General features: G+C 51.8%; 1 protein-coding gene across 1 annotated transcript; it reads right to left on the bottom strand.

Annotated features, from left to right (window-relative positions):
• Positions 1-1560: 1560 nt before the first annotated feature.
• On the bottom strand, positions 1561-2344 carry LOC119330612. Its single transcript, XM_037603728.1, has one exon. The coding sequence runs from the start codon at positions 2244-2246 to the stop codon at positions 1830-1832; it is 417 nt and encodes a 138-aa protein (XP_037459625.1). The 5' UTR covers positions 2247-2344; the 3' UTR covers positions 1561-1829.
• Between the last annotated feature and the right edge of the window lie 9643 nt (positions 2345-11987).

The raw sequence follows: 11987 nt of genomic DNA, 5'->3' as shown, positions 1-11987 counted from the left end.
TGGTCGCCGCGCTAGCCCAGCAGCAGCCCCCTCGCCGCTGACGGACTTGCGCTCGCCGCCCCGCCTGCATCCACTCACAGATTGGCTCCTCTAGTTTGCATCATCGGCGGGTGCCCAAAAAATCAGAGGGGCGGCAGGAGGTGGGAGGCGGAGGGATTGATTCTCATCGGCCTTCAGCTGCAAATAAAACAACGAGCTAGAGAGAGAGAGCTCTCCGCCGTCCAGAGATCGAGAGATGTTTGCGCTGGAAGGAAGAAGATAAGGTTTGGGTGGTCCCAGATGCTTCTCGAGGGGAAGGGATAAGTCTGGGCGGTGGTTATATTATAACCGCACGATCGTGGGTATCCCACGTACGCGACACGACCGGCGCTTTGTTCGGCCGGCGCACCGGCAGCCAGCGTTTTCCTTCAGAAAAAGGCCGGACGCTGTTGTATTGTTATATCCAAACCAATAAAATCCGGACAAAACAAAGATCCATTTAGAATCGTGCGTTGGAGTTGGCGTTATAAGAGACTGGCGTTATAAGAGACTGGCGTTATAAGAGGCGGCCTAATTGCTGTAACGTAATGTTGATTTCTGCAAGCGGCTGCGGACACGCCGTGCAGAGTTAAGCAAAACGGAAGACCAAGAAGAAGTGCGAACAATCCAGAAGGAGCTAGTCGGCGAGTGCAGGGGTGCAGATTTTTCTTCACACCCAAGCGGGGACCACGAGCTTGGGACCTTTGGATAAGTCCATGCATGCATCCCAAGAACTGTTCACAGAGCAGCACTTCTTGGTCGATCTTCCATCATCTTTTCTCGAACGTACGTGCGCACCTTCTAGAATGCACTACTGGACTGGAGTACTACATCTCATACCATGCATCTGTTTCTGATGCAGTTCAGCCGCCTTTTTTCCCCCTCGCAATCCCGTTCACAGCACACGTAGATCGATCGTTAGCTTGGTCATTTTTTTCGTGGGATTTGGATTGATGGGCTTGCCGCCCCAATTTCATCCAGACCGAACCCCTCGTAGCCTATGTTTGTCTTTCTGGCTACCTTCCTGAATGACCCTTAAGCGCTTTGAGATTGTGGAACTACGATGCGGACGACTTGGTGTGGACGAACTGTGGACGGTGGAGGATCGAACGGTGATACCCAGTTTTCCACTAGGCATGGATGGCTTGGTGTGCTGCAGTCGCTCGGGACGAACACCAACGTCTGCCATGTCCTGCCTCCTGGACGCCGACCTCGATCAGGCTGTATACGCCCGGAGCTAGCTACTCGTTTCGTCGTACGGCCTGCCGTCATTTCGCCCATTGGAAAGCTGATCGTTTGTACTAGTAATACGTAGAAGATTGAATCGGTGGAATAGACGCCCTCGGCTGGCTCTTCTAAAAACCACCAAGCAAGAACAAATCAGATTCCATTTCAAGTCTAAAAGCGCCGTGATAAATCACTACAGTACAGTACAATGTTAAAAATCACCAAGGGGGAGAAAAGGCTCCGTGATAAATCACTACAGTTGTTGTAATTCAGATGAAAGTACGTAGATTCAATGGAGTCTCTGCTGCCTGCAAATCGATCCAAGCACAAGGTATTCATCCTGGTTTATTCAAGACTAGCTCGATGCATAATAATTTACACCTGATTAAGCTCCTAACTAACTACCCTTGTGACTCCTCTTGTGAAGAGAAGATCACTATTTCTTGATCTATGCGATACACATACGTACACCGGAGAAGAAGCAGAAGCAGAAGCAAAGCTTCTCTTCGTTCTCTACACCAGGCTACTAGTCCCTGCTAACAGCAGCCCATAATTACAGGCAAGAGTGACCCCCTGATCTCTTTCTACTTCCTCCTCTCCGCCGTTGTGCCGCCGGCGACGGCCTTGCCCTTCCTCCGCCGCGCTCCAGCAGGATCCGTAGCGTCGTACAACTCCGCTACCGAGCGGTACCTCCTGCTCACCCGCGGCCTCCCGCCCAGCTCCTGCTCGTCGTCCTCCTCCTCGCGATCCGCGCCGATGCCCACGACGGGGTCGCGCGCGGTTGCGGCGGGCGCAGCGTTGACGGAGCGTGGCGAGGAGGAGGAGCAGGCCGCCGACGCGGCGATCCCCGATCCTAGCGGCGTGAAGGCGGCGCCCGAGGAGCAGCTGCTCTCGCTGAGGTGAAGGAGCTGCTCGGCCGCCGCGAGCTCCAGAGCCGTGAACCGCGTCGGCCTGCGCCCCGCCGCCCTGGCCGGCGCCTGGTCGCGGAGGGCCTGTTCCATCCCCGGCGGACGGCGGTTGTGGCCTGGCCGGTGGTTTGCTTCCTAGGTCGCGCCCGGCGTGGGGTGGGTTGGGCTCCGGTTAATTTCGTGTGCCTCTCTGCCTCTCTCCCACTCTAATTTTCATTTTTATTTTGTTGGGCTAAGGTTAATCGTGTGATATTTCTGCGCCGTGACTGGGCACTACGAAACCGACTTCGACCGGGGTGCTTGCAGAATTACAAGAAACCCAAGGGGGCTGAGCGTACTTTGTTTTTCGTTGAGTGCAGGCTAAGCGTAGTGCTCCACTTTCGATGTCAGTTGCTGTTCAAGATTTTTTTTTCTTTTACTGGATGTCAGTCGCATCCCGTGGGACACGATTAGCAAATCTCTCCACATAAAGACACTGCCAAAAGTTCCATTTTGTAGAATAGGCAGCAGTAGAAATTAGTACGCGTATGTAGAACTATGTACGAGTATAACTTTGAGGGGCTATGCGAAAGATGGCTGCCGGCGCGCAAATGCTAATGAGATTCGTGTGATATTTCTGTGGACGAGATAACTGGGAGGGGTATATAGCTGCCACGTCATCTCACCGCACTTCACGTGGTGGGTAATCGACCAGGTACTCGGTAGGGCCGAGGACTAGCAACACACTATTCTTCTATGTTCCAAAATGTTTTGTTTAACACGTTACACACACACGCTCCGTAGACGCTTCATACGCACATACTCCCTCCCTCCTTCCTAAAAGTCTTTTTTTTAAGATTCTAATACTCCCTCCATTCCACAATGTAGTGTTTCGTCTATCCCCGTACTTCAACTTTGACCGTAAATTTAACTAGCAAAACCGATTGCAGCGGAAGCAAAAGTTATATCAGTGAATTCGTATTCAAAAGAAGTTTTTAATTATGTAATTTTTTCTCCCGCCACAGTCGGTCTCGTTTGTTAAATTTATGGTCAAAGTTTGACCTCGGGAAATGCGGGCGCACTATATTTTAAAATGGAGGGAGTATGAACTACATACGAAGCAAATGTATGAATTTACATTTTAAAATACATGTAGTTCATATTCAAATATCTATATGTAGTTCATATTCAAATATCTAAAAAGACTTATATTTAAAAACGGATGTAATACATTCATCTCTATAAACGCATGTACGCACATCCTGTCTGTATGAACATCTCTGAGAGACTGGGTCGCACATCATCTTAAGATTGAGGAAGTCGATACTGACTTCTTCGTAGTCGACGGGAACGTCTCTTCTTACTAAATACGCATCATCAAAAGGTCGGAATAAATACAGGAAAATGCGAGTATCGATGTCAAGCCTAGAACTTGAGTTCTATTGGGCTGTGGATACCACTATCCTATTAACCATCAAATCACAAGTTGCTTCGTAGAAAAAAAATTCACATGTTGCTTTGCTATGTTCCAAAATGTTAAGTCCTTCTTTAGTTTTTTTTTCGAGAAAAATTTCGATCTATTCATCAACTGTTAAGATAGTGTAAAAATTTAAAAACATCAGAAGTAAAAAAATATATACATGTCCATTGACCAGCTAATGACGACTATAAATACTAGAGCAAGCCAAAGGTGCGTTGCAGTCATCGTCCCTCCCTCATCAGAGCCATGCAAACATTATTATAGTAGACAGTGAGGAAGTCGTCGTACTAAGGCCTCAAAAGGACCAGCGCACCAAAACAGTAAACACGACCGAGGAACAAAAGCGAAGATCGAAAGGGTCCAACTCGCGCACACACAGATATATACGAACAGAGGCCGGATCCAGCGAATCCACCAAAGACAAACCTATGGTGGAGGGAGGTGTAGCCAACATACTTGTAACCCTAGATACCCCTTGTGCTTGAGGGGTTTAGTCTGTAGAGGCAAATTAAAACTCATTCATACAATCTCGAGGTAGATCATCATGTACTTTGTACCTTATCACAATCAATATAACAAGAGCATGACGTAGGGTTTTACCTCTTCGAGAGGGCCCAAACCTGGATAAACATCGTCTTTCTCTACTTCCTGCTACCATTTAGGCGAGACCAACAGCTCAGGACCCACTGTTGGGTAACGTAGTATTTCAAAAAAATTCCTACGATCATGCAAGATCTATCAAGGAGATGCATAGCAACGAGAGGGGAGAGTGTGTCTACGTATCCTCGTAGACCGAAAGCGAAAGCGTTTATCAACGCGGTTGATGTAGTCGTACACCTTCACGATCCGTCTCGATCAAGTACCGAACGTACGGCACCTCCGCGTTTAGCACACGTTCAGCTCGATGACATCCTCGCCTTCTTGATCCAGCAAGAGGGGAAAAGTAGTAGATGAGTTCCTGTAGCACGACAGCGTGATGACGGTGTTGATGAAGAACAATCTCCGCAGGGCTTCGCCTAAGCACTACGAAAACTATGACAGAGGATAAATTAGAGGGACGGAGTTGCCGGCACATGGATTGGTGTTTCTTGATGTGTCTTGGGTGCTAGCTCTGCCCCTCTATTTATATGTTGAGCCCTGGGGTCGAAACTTGGAGTAAAAGCCTCCTCAAAGTCGGTTTTGCCTGGAAGGCAAGAGTCCCACTCGGATTCCAGGACCAAACGCCACAATCCTTGGCGTCTGGCCCAGACGCCATGGGCCTCGGTGTCTGGCCCAGGGCCAGACGCCAGGGTCTCCGGTGTTTGGCCTCTCACCTCCGCAAAATTATCTTTTGCACCGACCTATAGCCCTGTGGGCCTGACCCCTTGGCCTAACCATATCATCCAATATATGAATCTTTACCTCTGGACCATTTCGGAGCTCCTCGTCATGTTTGTGATCTCATTCGGGACTCCGAACAACATTCAGTCACCAACATACATAACTCATATAATACTATATCGTCAACGAACGTTAAGCGTGAGGACCCTACGGGTTCGAGAACTATATAGACATGACCGAGACACCTCTCTGGTCAATAACCAATAGCGGAACCTGGATGCCCATATTGGCTCCTACATATTCTAATAAGATCTTTATCAGTCGAACCTTATGACAACATATGTAATTCCCTTTGTCATCGGTATGTTATTTGCCTGAGTTTCGATCGTCAGTATCTCCATACCTAGTTCAATCTCGTTACCGGCAAGTCTCTTTACTTGTTCCGTAACCTATCATCTTTGTCGGAGTAATGGGCCATGGGTAGGCTAACCCGACGCCCATAACTTTTCAAGACAGCGGGGCTGACCGCGCCCCTTATGATGCCAAGTTAAAGAGCTGCCTTCTGGAAGCCGGCTGGAGAAATAGCCGGCTACCCGTTGACGGCCGAGTCCAGAAGGCGAGGTCGAGACAAGCCGATTCCTGCCAGGCGGCTTCCAGAGAAGCCGACTCTGAGGAGTCGGCCCGCGGCCCCTTCGAAGCCCGTACCCACATCAAGGGGGACGGGACAGGGGATGGCTACAGTCAAGCCCATCCCCTCCCCTTCCTAAGGGCTGGCGTGGCCACAGTGCACTGTACCAACGACGAGCCTTGCCCGACACGGCACTGTTGCCATGCCAGCCCTGACATCATCACAGGCAGGCGGAGTCCTGCTCCCATGACGGCCTGTCTATACGGCCCAAGGACGATGGGCCCTACCAGTCAGCGAGAGTCCAGAAGACAGCGAAGAGCCCTACCAATCAGACCGGATGGGAGTCGGCCCCTAGGAGTCGGCCTGCTCATCCCACGGGCCCCACGCGCCATTAACCAGACAAGACGAGGAGTGGCTACAGTAATCGCCCGCCAAGACGGCGGTGCTGTAGCCATGATCCTTTGACCAAGCCTGCATCATTAGAAGCGCGGCTACAGTGATCAGCAGTTGGCAAGACCCCCAAGCGGCGGGCACGGCCTGTCGGATCCGTACCAGACCAGTCGGCGGGGCCCCCCAATTGGCGGGCCCCAGCAGTCGGCGGAGAAGTCGGCGGCCGAAGAGACTGACGGCTGGGCCTGCGCCCAGTCATATTACCCTTGTACCCCTGGGGGTAGGTCTATATAAACCCCCCGGGGCACCCATGCAAAGGGTTCGGACCCATTAGAACTACACCAGAGATATAGGAAGGAGAAAGCTAGCCTTGCCTTCTCCTACCTCCAGCATACAGCTCGAGGAGCACCCTTGTACTCACTTTGCCTTAGTGATTGAGGGAGTCCTGGATTAGGGGGTGTTCGGGTAGCCGGACTATACCTTCAGCCGGACTCCTGGACTATGAAGATACAAGATTGAAGACTTCGTCCCGTGTCCGGATGGGACTTTCCTTGGCGTGGAAGGCAAGCTTGGCAATGCGGATATTTGAGATCTCCTACCATTGTAACCGACTCTGTGTAACCCTAACCCTATCCGATGTCTATATAAACCGGAGGGTTGTAGTCCGTAGGAGATAAAATCCATATACAACAATCATACCATAGGCTAGCTTCTAGGGTTTAGCCTCCTTGATCTCATGGTAGATCTACTCTTGTACTACCCATATCATCAATATTAATCAAGCAGGACGTAGGGTTTTACCTCCATCAAGAGGGCCCGAACCTGGGTAAAACATCGTGTTCCCTGCCTCCTGTTACCATCCGGCCTAGACACACAATTCGGGACCCCCTACCCGAGATCTGCCGGTTTTGACACCGACATTGGTGCTTTCATTGAGGGTTCCTCTGTGTAGTCGCCTTTAGACCGATGGCTCCTTTGATCATCAACAACGATACGGTCCAGGGTGAGACTTTTCTCCCCGGACAAATCTTCGTCTTCGGCGGCTTCGCTCTGCGGGCCAATTCGCTCGGCCACCTGGAGTAGATCGAAAGCTACGCCCCTGGCCATCAAGTCAGGTTTGGAAGCTTAAACTACATGGCTGACATCCGCGGAGACTTGATCTTCGACGGGCTCGAGCCACGGCCAAGCGCGCCGCACTATCTCGAGGGGCATGATCTAGCTCTGCCCCCGGACAGTGTCCTGGAGGCCGCACACGCATCGGTTCCGACCCCTAACTCGGAGCCTATTGCGCCAATCGAGGATGAGCGGTTGGACGTCACCTCGGGGGCTGCGATCCCGAAAGCGGTCGAGCCAAACGCTAGCCCCGCACTCTGCACGACCCGTGACTCCGAGGATCCGGACTCCTCCCCGGACTCCGAACCCCCGCGACCCTGCCAATCGAATCCGATTGGGCGCCGATAATGGAGTTCACCGCCGCAGACATCTTTCAGCGTTCGCCTTTTTGCAACATCCTGAATTCTCTTAAGTCTCTCTCTTTATCAGGAGAGCCCTGGCCGGACTACGGTCAGCGACGGTGGGATACGGGCGATGAGGAAATTCAAAGCCCACCCACCACCCACTTTGTAGCCACTGTCAACGATCTAACCGACATGCTTGACTTCAGCTCCGAAGACATCGACGGCATGGACGACGATGTAGGAGACGGACAGGAACCAGCACCTGTAGGGCGCTGGAAGGCCACCTCATCATATGACATATATATGGTGGATACTCCAAAAGATGGAGATGGCGATGGAACAGTGGGGGATGACGCCCCCAAGAAACAGCCAAAGCGCCGGCGTCAGCGGCGCCGCTCTAAATCCCGCCAAAGCAAAAACGGTGATTCCGGCACGGGAGATAATACTACCCCGGATAGCGCCCAAGAACACCCACCTCAGCAAGATTCGGCACAGGAAGATGGAGAAGCCAGCCCTCATGAGAAAGCGGCAGACGACGAGGCAAGCCTCGATGACGACGAATTCGTCATACCATCAGACCCCGCCGAACAAGAGCGTTTTAAACACAGGCTTTTAGCCATGGCAAGCAGCCTCAAGAAAAAGCAGCAACAGCTTAGAGCTGCCCAAGATTTGCTAGCTGACAGATGGACTAAAGTCCTTGCGGCCGAAGAGTATGAACTCGACTGCCCCTCCAAGAGTTACCCGAAGCGCAGGCCGCTACCCCGATCAGAGGAGGAAGCACCTACATCACTAGCACATGACATGGCAGACCGGCCACCTCGCGACCGCGACAAAGAGGCCTCTCGGCCCTCCACCCAAGCCATGCCCCGACGCCGCTCAACTAAGGCACGGGAAAATGCGCCCGACCTGCGAGACATACTGGAGGATAAGGCAAGACAAACAAGATCGATCTACGGATCGCGCAGGCGCCCTACGGCATGTGACAATGATCTTCACTCCGGATACAACAAATCCGGCCGAGCCGAACGCAACAGACATAGCTCTTCCGAGTTGCATCGTGATATAGCCCAGTACAGAGGCGCCGCACACCCGCTATGCTTCACGAATGAAGTAATGGATCATAAAATCCCAGAGGGTTTCAAACCCGTAAACATCGAATCATACGATGGCACAACAGATCCGGCGGTATGGATCGAGGATTATCTCCTTCACATCCACATGGCACGCGGCGATGATCTACACGCCATCAAATACCTCCCGCTCAAACTTAAAGGACCGGCCCGGCATTGGCTTAACAGCTTGCCAGTAGACTCAATCGGTTCTTGGGAGGACCTGGAAGCCGCATTCCTCGACAACTTCCAGGGCACTTACGTGCGACCGCCGGATGCCGATGACTTAAGCCACATAATTCAGCAGCCAGAGGAATCGGCCAGACAATTCTTGACACGGTTCCTAACAAAGAAAAACCAGATAGTCGACTGTCCGGACGCAGAGGCCCTAGCAGCCTTCAAGCATAACATCCGCGACGAGTGGCTTGCCCGGCACCTGGGACAGGAAAAGCCGAAATCCATGGCAGTCCTCACGACACTCATGACCCGCTTTTGCGCGGGAGAAGAAAGTTGGCTAGCTCGCAGTAACAACTTATCAAAGAACCCTGGTAATTCGGATACCAAGGACAAAAGTGGCAGGACACGTCGGAATAAGCAAAAACGCCGCGTTAACAGCGACAGCAATGAAGACACGGCAGTCAATGCCGGATTCAAAGGCTACAAATCCAGTCAGCGAAAAAAGCCATTCAAAAAGAATACTCAGGGCCCGTCCAGTTTGGACCGAATACTCGATCGCTTGTGCCAGATACATGGCACCCCCGAAAGGCCAACCAATCACACTAACAGGGATTGTTGGGTGTTCAAGCAGGCAGGCAAGTTAAGGGCCGAAAACAGAGACAAGGGGCTGCATAGCGACGACGAGGAGCCCAAGCCGCCGAACAACAATGGACAGAAGGGCTTTCTTCCACAAGTGTGGACGGTGAACATGATATACGCAACCCACATTCCCAAGCGGGGGCGGAAGCGTGCGCTACGGGACGTATACGCGATGGAGCCAGTCGCCCCAAAGTTCAACCCATGGTCCTCCTGCCCGATCACTTTTGATCGAAGGGACCATTCCACTAGCATCCGTCATGGCGGCTTCGCCGCATTGGTTCTCGACCCAATCATCGGCGGATTTCATCTCACAAGAGTCCTCATGGACGGCGGCAGTAGCCTGAACCTGCTTTATCAGGATACAGTGCGGAAAATGGGCATAGATCCCTCAAGGATTAAGCCCACAAGAACGACCTTTAAAGGCGTTATACCAGGTGTAGAAGCCAACTGTACAGGCTTAGTAACACTTGACGTGGTCTTCGGATCCCTGGACAATTTCCGAAGCGAAGAGTTAATCATCGATATAGTCCCGTTTCGCAGTGGCTATCACGCCCTACTCGGACGAACCGCATTCGCAAAGTTCAATGCGGTGCCGCACTACGCATATCTCAAGCTCAAGATGCCAGGCCCTCGAGGAGTAATTACGGTCAACAGAAACACCGAACGCTCCCTCCGTACGGAGGAGCATACGGCGGCTCTCGCAGCGGAGGTACAAAGTAGCCTTCTCAGGCAATTCTCCAGTCCGGCCATTAAAAAGCCAGACACTGCCAAGTGCGCCCGGAGTAACCCACAGTAGGACCGCCTGGCACACTCTGAGCAAGCGTAGAAATGCGGCCCCAACCCCAGCTTTCGCGACATAGCGATACTAGTACCTCGCGTACATAACTACGCCCTTGAAATACCATGGGCACAGGGGAAGGGGCACAATAACGGCACGCCCAAAATACGGCTTAAAACATACTAGGTGCTGCCGGATTCTTTTTTTAATTTTTTCTTACTTTCAGGACTCCATACTTCGAACGACCTGTTCGGCAATTCGACTGCCGCACAAACGATGCAAGATCCAGGGAGGCAGACAAGCCATGCCGCATTATGGAACTCCCAGGTGGTCTCTGTTACGAGCGGTATACCTGTTTTAAATACAATTCCGCGGCCTGCCCCTGGTCAGGACATACTGAATAGTCCAATATCTTTTGCTTGCCGCACTATTTGTATCGTTCGGCTTTGATAAATAGCCTCTCTATAAACAATGCTTAGCTTCTTGTCTATTTTTTGCATTATCTTCTTTTCACATTTATGTTTATTAAATGACATGATTACACCCGTACACCATGGTACGGCAAACACGCCAGGGGCTACAGTACCCCTCATAATGGCGTGAGAAGTCTGTACACTTTCACAAGTGCGGCACCCCGAACTTATAGCACTATATGCATCGGCTCCGAATCATGATTTGGGTCAATAGTTGGGTTTGCCTGGCTCCTATGTTTTGGTGCCTTACGTTCCGCTCTATTGGCTAAGGTAGCACTAGGAGAACCACTGCGATTGTGCCCCGGTTCAGTTGGGTTAAGCACCTCAGCGGAGAAAGCTAAAACTGACTGTCATGATGAGGCGAGAGACCGGTCGCTGTTCGAGAGGTTTTTCGAGTCCCTAAAGACTTATGCCGCTTCGAGCGAGGAGCTGGCTTTGTCCGGCCAAGGCGTGGATAGCGCCCCGAACTCGGTCTTCCGGACTAGGGGCTTTGCCGAAATTTAAAATTATAGAGTTTTATGGCTAAGTGAGAGTGTTCAAGCATTATAGTCTGATTGCCTGGTTCGTTGTGCTGAGCGCCTCCCTCGAAGGACCCAACTATGGGAAAAAGAGCGCTCAGGTTTATCCCGAACACCCCAGCACTAGTGGCATGGGGGAAGAAGCCGACGACTGGCCATCTCTCAATTTTTTGATAAACGGCCGCACAGAAAGTAATATTTTAAATTCAATAAGCATTGCTTAGCGCATATGAACAAGTTTTCAGCGCACAGGATAAACACGAACGAGTTCATTCAAAAATCACATCCTTGGTACATTCATCCGCCACAAGGCGGGCACCTGCAAGAACATCCTTGTAGTAGTTCTCGGGCTTGCGATGCTCCTTCCCTGGCGGCGGCCCGTCCTTCACAAGCTTCTCACCGTCCAGCTTACCCCAGTGCACCTTTGCACGGGCAAGGGCCCGACGGGCACCTTCGATGCAGACGGAGCGCTTGATGACCTCGAGCCTCGGACAGGCCTCCACCAGCCGCCGCACCAGCCCGAAATAGCTCCCAGGCAGGGCCTCTCCGGGCCACAGCCAAACTATGAAGCCCTTCATGGCCTGTTCGGCCGACTTGTGGAGCTCGACCAGCTGTTTCAGCTGGTCGCTCAAAGGCACAGGGTGTCCGGCCTCAGAATACTGAGACCAGAACACCTTCTCCGTTGAGCTGCCCTCTTCAGCTCGGTAGAATGTGGCGGCATCGGATACGCTGCAGGGAAGATCTGCGAATGCCCCTGGACAGCTCCGGATTCGGGTAAGTAACAAGTAGTTTACTTTTATATTTCTGCTTTGCATGAAGAATGCCTTACCCGCTGCTATCTTCCTCATCTCCTCCAACTCTTGGAGGGCCTTTTGGGCTTCGGCCT

The sequence above is a fragment of the Triticum dicoccoides genome, chromosome 7A (assembly GCF_002162155.2).
Source record: "Triticum dicoccoides isolate Atlit2015 ecotype Zavitan chromosome 7A, WEW_v2.0, whole genome shotgun sequence".
Classification (NCBI taxonomy): domain Eukaryota; kingdom Viridiplantae; phylum Streptophyta; class Magnoliopsida; order Poales; family Poaceae; genus Triticum; species Triticum dicoccoides.
The sequence above is the reverse complement of the archived record's forward strand: the minus strand, read 5'-3'. Positions and strand labels throughout refer to the sequence as shown.

What these genes read in the sequence shown, in the direction of transcription:
- LOC119330612 (XM_037603728.1), bottom strand. Translation starts at nt 2,246, where the DNA reads ATGGAACAGGCCCTCCGCGACCAGGCGCCGGCCAGGGCGGCGGGGCGC.